At 46.2% G+C, this 11,884-nt stretch overlaps 1 protein-coding gene across 1 annotated transcript; it reads left to right on the top strand.

Moving 5' to 3' along the window:
- The first annotated feature begins 1,375 nt into the window (after positions 1-1,375).
- On the top strand, positions 1,376-10,681 carry ESX1 (ESX homeobox 1). The gene is made up of 5 exons (XM_055818225.1): positions 1,376-1,475; positions 1,559-1,787; positions 1,865-1,910; positions 7,680-7,966; positions 9,277-10,681. The coding sequence occupies exons 1-5, from the start codon at positions 1,376-1,378 to the stop codon at positions 9,500-9,502; spliced, it is 888 nt and encodes a 295-aa protein (XP_055674200.1). The 3' UTR covers positions 9,503-10,681.
- The last annotated feature ends 1,203 nt before the right edge of the window (positions 10,682-11,884 follow it).

The raw sequence follows: 11,884 nt of genomic DNA, 5'->3' as shown, positions 1-11,884 counted from the left end.
GTAACTGCTTTCCCAAAGCTTCTCATGGAAGGTGCTGCAGGAATGGATTCGTGAAGGTATTGCTTCAGGCCAAATAGTTTTTGTAGTGAAAGGAGGAAAGTTGAAGACTGACTCACTGAAGAGCTTTGCAGCAGGGCAGCGAGACAGCAAGGAGGTCTGCCAGGAACCAAAGATAGAAGCATTAAAGCGTTCACACAGCCCCAGAGAGATAAGAGGAGGACAAAAGAAAAAAAAATCTTTTCTTTGTGGACTACAATGCCAGAAGGAAGCAAAATATCATTCAGCCAGACATTTGGTGTAAGACAGGTCACAGATTTGGGCAGCATCTCTGCCTCAACAGCCTTTACGTCTTCAGCTAATATGTAAACCATCCAGCCTGGATGCAAAGACGGACGGAGAACCCAGAACTTCACCAGCTATGTTGTTTGAAAGGTTAGTTATAAACACACAGATTTTTATATCTGTGTGTCATTGCTAATCTAAATTTGTCTGGCTTTAGCTGTTGGGATTGGGGTTTTTTAAGCCCTTTTCTGCTGCACTCTCTGTAAGGCTCTCTAGAAACCAGCGTTTCATTCTCATCCCCCAAAATCTAGACCTCAGGATCAAGTCATTTTGACATCTAATTTATGTCAGTCGCTAGCAGGGCACCACAGCCAGATCACAGAACTGCTGGAGGTCTCTCTGTGTAGGAAGTAAGTTTCCAGACCCCCCCGGTGAGGAATCGTTGCCGTAACAGCCCCGACAACAGAATTCTAGCAGGAGCGGAATGAAAGGTCTCCAGGCACAAAGGCTCCGTCTCGCATGGGTCTGTGCGTACCGCGGTGCTTGCGGCACCCGGCACGTCGCACCGTCTGCTTCAAACGCTGAATTCAACGAGTTCAAGTTCAGCAGGAGCAACAGGGAGCCCACGGCCCTTCTCCTGCACGAGCCAGCTCCCCCCGCACGCCGTCGGGCTCGGGCGGGCGCTGTCCCGCCTGGCCGCCCCCTCCCCCGCAGCGGCGCGGGGGGCAACGCCAGCCCCGACCCCCCCGCAGCCCCCGACGGGCCGGGCGAGACCCTCCGGCAGTGCGGCGGGCACCGGCACGACGGCAGCGCAGCCGCCCCGGCCCCGCGCCCCCGACGGAGCCCAGACAACGTGCCCGCCCGGCCGGCTGCGGCCCGGGGGCAGGGCCCGGCGGGGGCAGGGCCCGCGGGGGCAGCACCGACGGCCGCCCCTCCGCCCGCCCGGGGGGAGGCAGCGGCGGGCCCGGCCCCGGCGCGTCCCACCCCCGGCCTTGACGCCAGCGCGCTAATGAAATGCTAATGCCGGGGCGCGGAGCCGGGCGCTGCCCGCGCCCATAAAACCCGGCGCGGCGCGGGGGCGCTGCCCGCCGCCATGCAGAGCGCGACCCCCGCCGCCCCGCCGGCGCTGCACCTCCTCACCTCCTACTTCATCGACAGCATCCTGGGCCGGGGCCCCGCGGCGGGGCGGCACGGTGAGGGGCGGCGCGGCGGTGGGGCGGCGGGGGCTCCCCGCCCCTACCCACCCCCCGGTAACTCCCCGCTTCTCTCTCCTCAGGCGAGGAGCGCGCGGCGCCGCCGCGGCCCGGCCGAGCGCGGGGCCCGGCGGAGGAGCCGGTGGCGACGGGGCGGGGGGGGCGGCCGCCCGGCGAGGCGGCGGCGGGCGAGGAAGCGCCGGGCCCGGTGAAGAGGAAGCAGCGGCGGTACCGCACCACGTTCAGCACCTTCCAGCTGGAGGAGCTGGAGCGGGCCTTCCGCAAGTCGCACTACCCCGACGTGTTCACCAGGTAGCGGCCGGCGGCGGCGGGGCGGGCGGGGGCCGGGCCGGGCCGTTAGCGGCGCCTAACGCTGTGCTGCCCCGCAGGGAGGAGCTGGCCGTGCGCCTGGACCTGACGGAGGCCCGTGTGCAGGTGAGTGCCGGGCGCGGGGCTGCCGCCTCCCGGGAGCCGCCGGTGCCTGGGACCGACCCCCGACCCCCCTCCGGGGCCGGGATTAGGAGCCCCCCGGCACAGGGCTCCGGCCGCGCTCCCTCGGCCGGGCGGGGAGCGGAGGGGGCACCCCGGGGAGGGGGGGGGCGTCCGTTCCCGACGGCTGCGAAGGACGGAGGAGCGGGGAAGTTACCTCAGTGACGGGAAAACAGTCGGCGGCTTAGGGACGGTCCCAGGCGGCACCGCACACGCGTTTGCTGCGGGCTCCGTGGGTCTACAGGCAGGTACTGTCCCCTGGGATTTGAGGCTCTAAAACCAGTATTTAAAAAAAAAAAAAATCAGTTGGTTTAAGGCAAATGAGGGGTTCTGTGGGGCTTCCCAAGTTATTTACCCAGGCTTCAGGGTAGCTTGCACCCTTTCCTTGCTCTAACTTAGCTCGATAAAACAGTCACACCTCCAAGGGGCCGGGACCGGCGCAGCCACCAGGCACTGCCCGGGAGGAGCCGTCCCGTGGCCTTGCCGGGCTGCGATGGCAGCAGCGCCCGCAGAGCTTCAGCCCACAGAGCAGACGCTGACCACCTCGTAGCCCACAGTTTTCTTAAACGACAAATGACCCCGGCACCTTCTCCTGATATTAAACTCTCGTATTTAACTTATGATGACTAATGACTCTTAACTCATACCTTTTAAGAAGCAGTTCCTTTAGGTTCATCCCTTGTGTAAGCTAGAACTCCCTTTTTGTACAGAAACATTAGCTTTAAAAGAAAAAAAGTTGTTTCAAAAGGTGTGGAGGCTTTCAAAGTATTTTTAAGCTGGAAATGACAATTGTACTAAATTTGGCTTGCGCTGTGTATCAGATACTGGCAGAACTACTCTGGGTGTGTGCACACTTGTGAAAGACAGAGCTGCGGCTGCTCGGTGTGACAGCCCTGCTTCCTCCTGTGTCGCTCTGTTACTGTTGATGCCAGATCCTTGTTTCTTGTCATATTTCAGTCGCTGGATCTGCGATGGTTCGCGCTAGCTAATGTCTGTAAAGCTCCTGAGCTTTTTAGCTTTCTTCTTGTAATGCGCACCATGTTCAGAAAAAGGCCTTAGAAGTATGAATGGTGCTTCATAGCTGGCTCATCGGAGAATGCCCAGATGGATTCTGGTGGACTTGAGGAAATCAGGTGTCCTCCCCTCTCCTTACCATCACTAATCACTAAAACCTCTGGTTAGTGAAATACCCCCGATACCTGACAATGGCACATGGCATCTGCCAGCGGGAAGGACATGGGTGAAAAGCTGTTAACTTACCTGTTACCGTCACACTCACTTCATGGAGTACTTGCTCTGTAGGCCATTTGGACCGGGGAAGGAGCGGCGCAATGGTAGGCAGCGAACAGGAGCTCTTCTAATGCTTTATCTGAAAGAAATGGAATTGTCTAGGTTTGGTGGAGTCAAAAAGGAGTTAACAAGCGAAACAGCAGAGTTGATGCATGCCCAGTGGATGGAAGAAACAGCGGAGAGCTGTTCCTTGCACCTCCTTACTCCTTGCCGTATCCTAACACAACTCTCGTGGGCATGAGCCCGCAGTCAGCACGGCTTGCTGAGGGGAGCTTCCAGTGCATAGAGCCTCTGCCGGTGGATGTGTGCTTGTCCTCTGGTAGATGGGGGGCAGCTTAGCCTGGAGGGAAGAGGAGGCTACGATATAGGTGGGGATGTGCTGTACTTACCAAGCTATCTTAATTGCCAAACGCTTGCTTCATATACCCATTCTCACAGTTCCTCTGTATGGTCCTGTGTGAAATTAAGACTTCCCTACCTCTCCCATGGTACCTGACTAAACCAGCTGACATTAAAAGTGGTATCTTTTTATTTACTCACATATAAACCCAGGAAACTAGTCTTACCAGATGCAATCAGACCATTTCTTCCCCTCCATGTGTTTTCAAATTGAGGTCTCCTTCTCTGGGGAGACCCTTTGTCAGCCAGCTGAAAATGGGTACCAGCCACTACATTGTTCCTCACTCTTGCATTTTGAATCTTACCTGAAAATGAACAAATAATAAGAAAAATTGCCCGTGAATGTATTCTCATCACTTCAAAGAGATCCCCCCTCACCCAGCCCCCATTATTTGCTTGTATAGAAGAAGGGAGATGGCAGCAAGAATCTTTGTATTCCTCCTTCCCTTGGAAAAGGGGTAGTCAGAGTCAGCAAGGTCTTTTCATCATCTGAAGCCGTGTTGGAATGCTCTCCAAATACCATTTGCATCTATTGTTGCCATTCTGCTTCTCATAGTTCATATTTTTAGGGTGGGAGGAAAATAAGAAAAAGTTAAAGGAATATTTTATTTTCTTTATGTGAGGAGTGAAACATTACTTGGGTATTTCAGTACCATAAACTGCACCTGTGTTAAAACATTAGCTTTCAAATATAACCAATCTAAGCATCCCTGTCATATTTTCCGATTACGATCCTGTGTTCAGCTACAGTTAGTCACATCTATGTGTCTTTTTATCATTGTTAGCTATTACATCAATTAAATAGGAATCATTTTTAAAGAAAATTACAGCATGAAAGCTATCCAATTTTATATGCTTACCTTTTTCTTTTCAAAAGACCTAAATTTCTTTTCTCAAATACGTGTGGTGCTAGTAGTTACAAAAATATTCTGGGTAATGTTTAGCATACAATTAAAACCTGATGGTTTAAAACTCATCTTTGAGTATTAAGCAATGCATTTTTTCCCAAGTATTTTACCACTGGTATTACAGTCATACCATAAAAATCTTAAGACTGGTATAGCAGTTTCTGTTATGTTTAGTTTGGCAGTTTGAACGTGTCTGAAAATAGAGTAAAGGCAAGTTAAGCCTTTTATTGGAAGCAAAGGAAAACTGCTTAACAAAAGGTTCAAGATGACTAATCTGAATGTTAATGACTATAATGTACGTACTAAATTTTGAAAGCTGTTTGTCATGTCAGTGTAAGGTATGAGGCATGCCTTTGCTCCTTTTATCACTTGCATTGATGAGTTTGTACCGGTAAGGAACTGAAAGCCAGCTTTTTTCTAAAGGTAATTACTAGATATCTATGCTGGGATTTCCTTCCAGTTTGATAAACGCAAAATCCGAGAGATGACTAAATAAGTTCGGTTGCAAACCCAAAATCACCTGCAATGTTAAAAAAAGTTATTTTGTAGTGAAAGTGCATGTCTTGAGTGAGCAAATAGATTCACTTTAGGACAGACAAAGCACAAAAGCAGACCTCTTGTTTTGTGTTAGGCTTCCTTATGAAGAACAGATTGAAGATCAATGCTAAGATTTAGTAAGGGAAATTAATACCTTTGCAGCATTTGTTTTAGGCTTTCTAGGAAAGGCTTTATCTGCAGCATAAGTTCACTGCCTTTTTAATTGGATTTTATTTTCATAAGAAAACACTTTAACACCTTTGAGTTGGTGGTCTTCTCCTGTCAGATCTCAGCTAAGATGCTTTTACAAATATTTGGGATTACTGCTTAATAGCAATTTGAAGTCATCTGATCTAAATAAGTTGATTTTTCTTACCAGACCCCTGTGTTGGACTAACACAGGCCAGCGCCGAGCCCTCACTGTCCTGCAGGCATAGCCATCGGGTGTTACACTGATTCAGATACTCCCTTGTAGTCATCTGATCATTTAAAGCCTGTGGTTGCTGGAGAAGCGGCCAGAGAATGAGTCAGAGCACTCAAGAATTTGAAGTACCAACTTCACAATTTTGATGTTCTGACTTTTCTTCTAAGGGCACCTCCCTCTGCGACTGCCTGTTCAGTCAATTCTGTGTTACGTACATGACCTGAGGGGTACGAATCCCTCCTCCAGGAGGACGGCAACTTCCCAGCATGAAGATAATACGTGCAATGAAAGAACTAGAGCAGTAACTCTTCAGCTGGCTCCCGAGAACCCCACAGCAGTGCTTTGACAGAGTGAATTGTTACTGACATAGGTAGGAATAACATCAAACTCAGGGCAGCAAGGCTGTGGCCCGCCTCAGCCCCCTGGTTTGGGTATCAGCACCCTGCTGTGTGTGGAGGGCTTCCCTTCCACACTTAATGTTATTTAGGTGCCTGAAGGTAAGTCACATCACTGGAAATGGTTACATGGCATGTCTGAGATCAAAGCAAGCAGTGAAGCAGGGGAACCCCCAAAACCTGATTTTTAGGTGTTACACAACAGCAATTTAAAACTTTGAAAACATTTTTTGACTGAAATATAATTGCAGCTACAAAAAGCAAGCATTAAAAAAAAAAACATGCCTCCATAAAACCTTAGCATCCAAAGATTTTGTCGTAATACAAATTTTTGTAGACTTTTTACTATTTCAGAAATACTAATATCAAAGGAATAACTGTTTTTAGCATATGTTGTAATTTTTTCAAGACATGAACTTTTGCAATTTAATTTTATTATTTTTGTTTGCTTTAGTGGCTTTGCTAGGTTCCAACTGAGAAGTTGTCTACATTGTGTGGTAAAAGACCTTCATATTTGAAGTTTCCCTTTGTCCTAAATGAGAAGTAAATTTCAGAAAGTCATAATTCCGTGCAGGACAGAAATCTGCCTTTGCAATGACTCTTGTTCCTTGTATTACCACTCTCTGCTAAATACTGAATCCTGATTAGTGCATTCAAGTATTATACATAGAACGTGCTTGCAAGCAACTCACTAAATTTCAACAGTAGTTACGTACAAGATGGCTGAATCAGATTATGGGCCACAGCTAATGTCTTTCTTCCAAATCCAGATGCAGTTCAGAACCCACCTTCAATGGCCTCCACTGCAGTGGGGGCTAGAAGACCTGAGCAGCTGAGTGCATTCGGATGTTGAGTGTTCAACCTCGGCAGCACCCATTTTTAAATATCCTTGGTTTAGGTCCTCCCTCTCTTATTTTAGAGCTGATGCTCTTCGCTCCTGCCCGCTATCATCCTGGGTCTGAAAGGTTCTGCTCAGTGAATGCTAAAGAATAACAGTGCAAAGAGTCAGTTTTCTGATCTGTAGATTTGATTGACTGAAGTCTTGAAAAGATGTTTAGTGGGCTAAAAGAATGACTAGTCAGGCTTAAGAGGCACTATACCCAACAGCATACACACAAACCCAGTACTAGCTAAAGCCCCTTTGGGAACAGCTCGATACCCTGTCCTAATGCTGTGTTAGTAGATTTTCTAGTTTAGTACTGGCTTTCACTGCAAGTCAGTTAATCACTTTCATGTAACTATATGCTGTTTGCGTTCATGGTAGATAACAAAATCTCATTTTACTTTTGAACCCTCTGTATAAAAATGTATGGTCCAGCTATTGAGATAAAAAGCATACACCATTTGGCCTCATTACTCTAACAGTCACGACTGTTGCTTCCTGAGGTATCTGTATAGAAATAGCCACCTCTGGAGTGGCTTTGTTGAAAATTAATTTTCAGTAAGTAACCTGTCAAAGGAAGAATGATAATTTTTAATAACTGATGGAGTACTCGGGTGATAGGTTTATATATTGCAATGGCTTTAAAACCTACAGGACTATTCAGGCAGAGCTAAGGAGTAGTCAGGTTTACAATATTTATAACTGATTTATTTCTTAATAAACCCACTAAGGCATTTATGAATGGATCTTTAATATTAAAGAAGTGGGGTTTGGTTTAACAGTAAATGTTTTGCCGCTTGTGTCACTGCATGCAGTAGTAGCTGGTAAGACAAACTGCAGAGTAAGTTCAGCTAATGCCTTTATAATTTCTTATTGAAGGTCTGGTTCCAAAACAGAAGGGCAAAGTGGAGGAAACGTGAAAAAAATGAAATTCTGGGGACTGTTCCAGGAATCTCCTTAACGCACCCACTTGGTCTATTTTTGGATGTTCCACTGAGTCATTCTCCCCTCCTAGATCACACGTGGAGGTCAATGCCTCTCTCGACACTGGCTGTGCCATCCATGTCTCCAGCCTTTAGTTCTTCAACCTTAGGGCCATTTGGCCTCAGCAGCCTTACCTGGACTTCTCTCTTCAGAAATCCTATTTTAAATCCACACTTTGGAAGGTATAGAATTATTTATATTTTTTTCTAAATCTCAAAACTGTTTAAAAATGCTGCATTTTTATTAGTTTGATACTCACATGTTCTCAACAAACATGATCCCATAGGTAAATAAACTTAATAAAACAGAGTTAATTCCTGTATAGGATCACTTGATTAGGAATAACAAGGTTTAGTTTAAAGTCATGCTAGTAAAAACTTAGCATATAATTGCTCTTTGAAGAACAGTTGTGTATACTTGCTGAAATTTTGGTCTCACTGAACTCTAGTCTTCACGTAGACTGCTTAATCCAGGCGGCTCCAGCTCCATCCTTATCCCCAGATTGTATGCCGTAAAGATGCAGACAGACATAGCTTGTAGGTGATTTGACAGAATAAAGGTCTTAGACATTTCTTCTCAGGAGACCAGGAGTCTGGCTACGTATGCAAGAGTGGTACAGCTCTAGAGAGACAGAGAAAGAGAGAGATCTTCCTGATTCTTACCTGTCCTACTAAAAGCCAGTCCTTTTCCCTTGGCAGGTGACGTGCTCTCAACACACAGAGCAAGCCCACGGCTGGCCTCTCGTTCATTCTCTGCAGTCAGGCACCTAGAACTCCAGCAGTTCATTTCAGCTGAACCTGCTGTCTGGGCTTTCTTGCTCAGCAACCTGAAATTTATCAGCAAAATGATGCTGCTGCTCTAGTGCACTCCATAAGATGGGGAATAAAAGCATGTGTGTAATGTGTGTGTTTATATAACTCTACACACCTATTATATGTATATATATATATTTAAAAAAAGAAGATGGCACTCCTCTTGCTGAAATTACAGCCAGTATCATAGTTCCACATTAAGACAGACAAATGCTGCTTTTCATATGGAATAAACTTGGCAGAATGAATTGGCTGCATAAACAGCCACATAAATTAATCTTTATAAGGTGGTTTATTGCTTTCACAGTACAGTCTTTTTTACTGATCTACAGCATCCAAAGTTTGTTTAGAAAGGATTTCACATTGCAAGTTAAGCAAATCGTTGCTGTTCTAGGTACCTGCATGCCATTCTGGCCATCTCATTTATTTCAGTTAAAAGTGTTTGGGGTTTGGGGTTTTTTTTGGGGGGGTGGGAGGGTTGGTTTTTTTAAGGGCAAAACACTATACTGCAAAATAAAACTAAAATACATTCTGGAAAACAAAATGTACATTTGGAATAAATGGGAAAATTTGTCACATTTTTTTTCTAATACTTTGGGTGGGGGAAGCTACAACTCAGTAAGTACTTGTTCTCCAAAACAATTCTTAATTTGGATAATATTGACTTCTTTCAAATACAGGTTTCTCAATGCTTTAAATCCTCTCATGACAACAGCTTCAGTACTAATGAAAGCTCCTGGACCCCTGTCAGACCCTGCTCTTACTGCCTTCACTGATCCAGCAGCAGTTGAAAGGAAAACGTCAAGCATTGCAGCACTAAGACTCAAAGCGAAAGAACATTCAGCACAAATCCCTCAATTAAACCTCATCTCCAGTCTTACAAACACTAACAAAGAACTTTGTTAGGAGCTCTCCCACAGACTACAGCCACGGAGGGGAAAGTGAATGCCTTCTCCAATAAGTAGCTCCCGTTAGAGACACATTTGAAAAAAGAAAGAAAACACACACACACCCCACACACACCCCCTGTAGTTCCTCCATCTTCAGCAACGGACCAAAGGGAAATAACCCTGCAAAAAGTTGGGTTCCTTCCTTACAACGTGAAATCGGGTAGTAAATTGGCTTGTATCGTTTCTGACACTACAGAAATAGAAGCAGGAGCTAGCTCATCTTTATAATTCAGGCTAACATGAATCTGAAGCTTTGAAATCCCCAAACTCACCAGATGCTATTCCAAAGGTTCAGAATTCTTTATAGGAATAACCAGTTTTCTAAGCAATTCTCAACTCCCTTCTCAGGAGGAACTCTTACATGCAGTACTTGAGACGTAAGAATCAGTACACAGTTACTAACTCTGAGACCATGCTTCATGTTGAAGTGCAAGTGCTAGTGAGATCTCGCATTTTAGACAGACTTAGCAGGAATAAGACGGGGACTATTTTCATTATAAGCTTTTGGTTCAGAACTAGGTTTGTACAAAGAGTACCTTGTTTCAAACAGAGGGGGAAAAAAAATGTTTGCTTTATGTTCAGGGTGGCAATGTTTTAATAATTAAAAAAGTTTAACTGTCGTATATGAAAACGGTATCCTGTGAAAGTAGGTTATCAATGTGCAGTAAATGGTGTGTAGTTATCTGTGCATGTATATACATACCAGTAAGTAGCTTGTAGCTGTAAATATGAGGTTGCTGGATACTTTTAGCATGATTACAGGCACATCTTACCAGACCAGTAAGTTAACAGCTCACTTGTACATTTCCAGACATTTCATGCCTTGAATAGATTCAAAATTTAAATGAAAACTCTACGTGAAATGTTCAATTCTTCTTTGGACTGATGTTGGAATGAGTGAAAACAGAGGCCTTCCTTAGGAGTCTCCAGTTCATCAGAAGCCTGGGCTCCCTGGCTGGCCTCAGACGGGCCATTTTAAAGTTTTTGCTGAATTTCCCCATCCAGGAAATGGGACTGAGAACAACTTATCTCATGCAGAGGTCTGATGCTTTAGTGTAAAGTGAGGGTTTAGTATCCTGCTCTTGCAGCTTACAGGCCTACCTCACAGGGCTGTTGTGAGGACCGATTAAACAAACATGACACTGTGTGACTGGTAGAGTTATGCAAGTGCTAATTGTGTCTTAGCAATGACAAAGAAAGGCCAACAGCTGCCTGTGCATGCGGGTTACCTGTCCCACATCTGTAGGGTAGGTCCAAGCAAGCTCTGTTTCTGTGGGTTGATGGGACAACATGAAACTCTTCCATTGATGCTGCCTGGTTCCTCAAGCACTTAGGTTTACACTGAAGAGATTTTGTATATTTTAGAAGTTTCTCAAGGCAGCTCTGTGGCTCCCCTTAAGACGTTTGCAGGGCTAGAGGTCTGAGCGCAGAGCTCCGGATACCTAACTGCTGCTTCTGTAGCCTCCTCTGAGCTTGTACTTGGGTACCTGACCAAGAAGGCAGTTTGCTGGATCAGACAGATCCATTTTCCATTTCCTCTGAAATACTAAAAGCTTTGATTACTCTTGAAACATAACCTGCCACAAGACTGAAGTATTTCTGGGTTCGCAGACCTCATTGTTAGCACAGATAGGAGCAGGTGGTGGTATTCTACTGTTCGGAAAAGCAAGCTCTCTGCGCAAGTCGCACTAGCCCTGCACTGTAGGTCAAGCAGCAGGAGACTCGGGAAGTGATGCAACCAGGACCTCTCACACAAGGTTTGACTGTGTTTCTTCCACAACAGCTCTTTGCTTCCAGCAATCCACTCTCAGGGCCCAGGCTGCCAACTGGCAGCACAACACGGTATCCACTCAAGTGCCGAGTTTGTTCCAAATTAACCTTTTAAGTAGGTTAATGGCCTGGAAACTGTCATTACACAACTCGCGTTCTACTCTATACGAGCTTCTGTGGCATCTTTCCTTGCCATCAGCGTGTCTTGCAATGCAAGGGGGTTCTGCAGGAAAGGAAACTGTCATGTCATTGAAGGTGGCAGAAACTACCCTGCAATTGCCACGAGCCATTTAGAAAAGAACTCCACAATAAACAACTTTGGTATTTTTGCCAAATTATTCCTAGACAAACACCAGAAGCAGCCTGTGAAAAACAGCTGCTGCAGGCTGGTGTAATCCATTGCATGAAACAGCAGGCACCCCTGTGTCCACCAAAATCTTCATCACTGCCCACATGGCCACAGAGATTGCACTTGGGGGGCCAAAATCCTCATGATTTCAGCAGTTATACAAGAGAAAACGTTCATCTGTCAACATTTTTCCAGTAGCTGTGGACAGAAATAATTTCA

Source organism: Falco peregrinus, chromosome 13, assembly GCF_023634155.1.
Source record: "Falco peregrinus isolate bFalPer1 chromosome 13, bFalPer1.pri, whole genome shotgun sequence".
Classification (NCBI taxonomy): domain Eukaryota; kingdom Metazoa; phylum Chordata; class Aves; order Falconiformes; family Falconidae; genus Falco; species Falco peregrinus.
This window is presented reverse-complemented; position numbering and strand designations above follow the sequence as displayed.

Coding starts and splice junctions, on each gene's coding strand:
- ESX1 (XM_055818225.1), top strand. CDS start 1,376: ATGCAGAGCGCGACCCCCGCCGCCCCGCCGGCGCTGCACCTCCTCACC. Junction 1,788..1,864: donor TACCCCGACGTGTTCACCAG/GTAGCGGCCGGC, acceptor GCTGCCCCGCAG/GGAGGAGCTGGCCGTGCGCC. Junction 1,911..7,679: donor TGACGGAGGCCCGTGTGCAG/GTGAGTGCCGGG, acceptor TTCTTATTGAAG/GTCTGGTTCCAAAACAGAAG.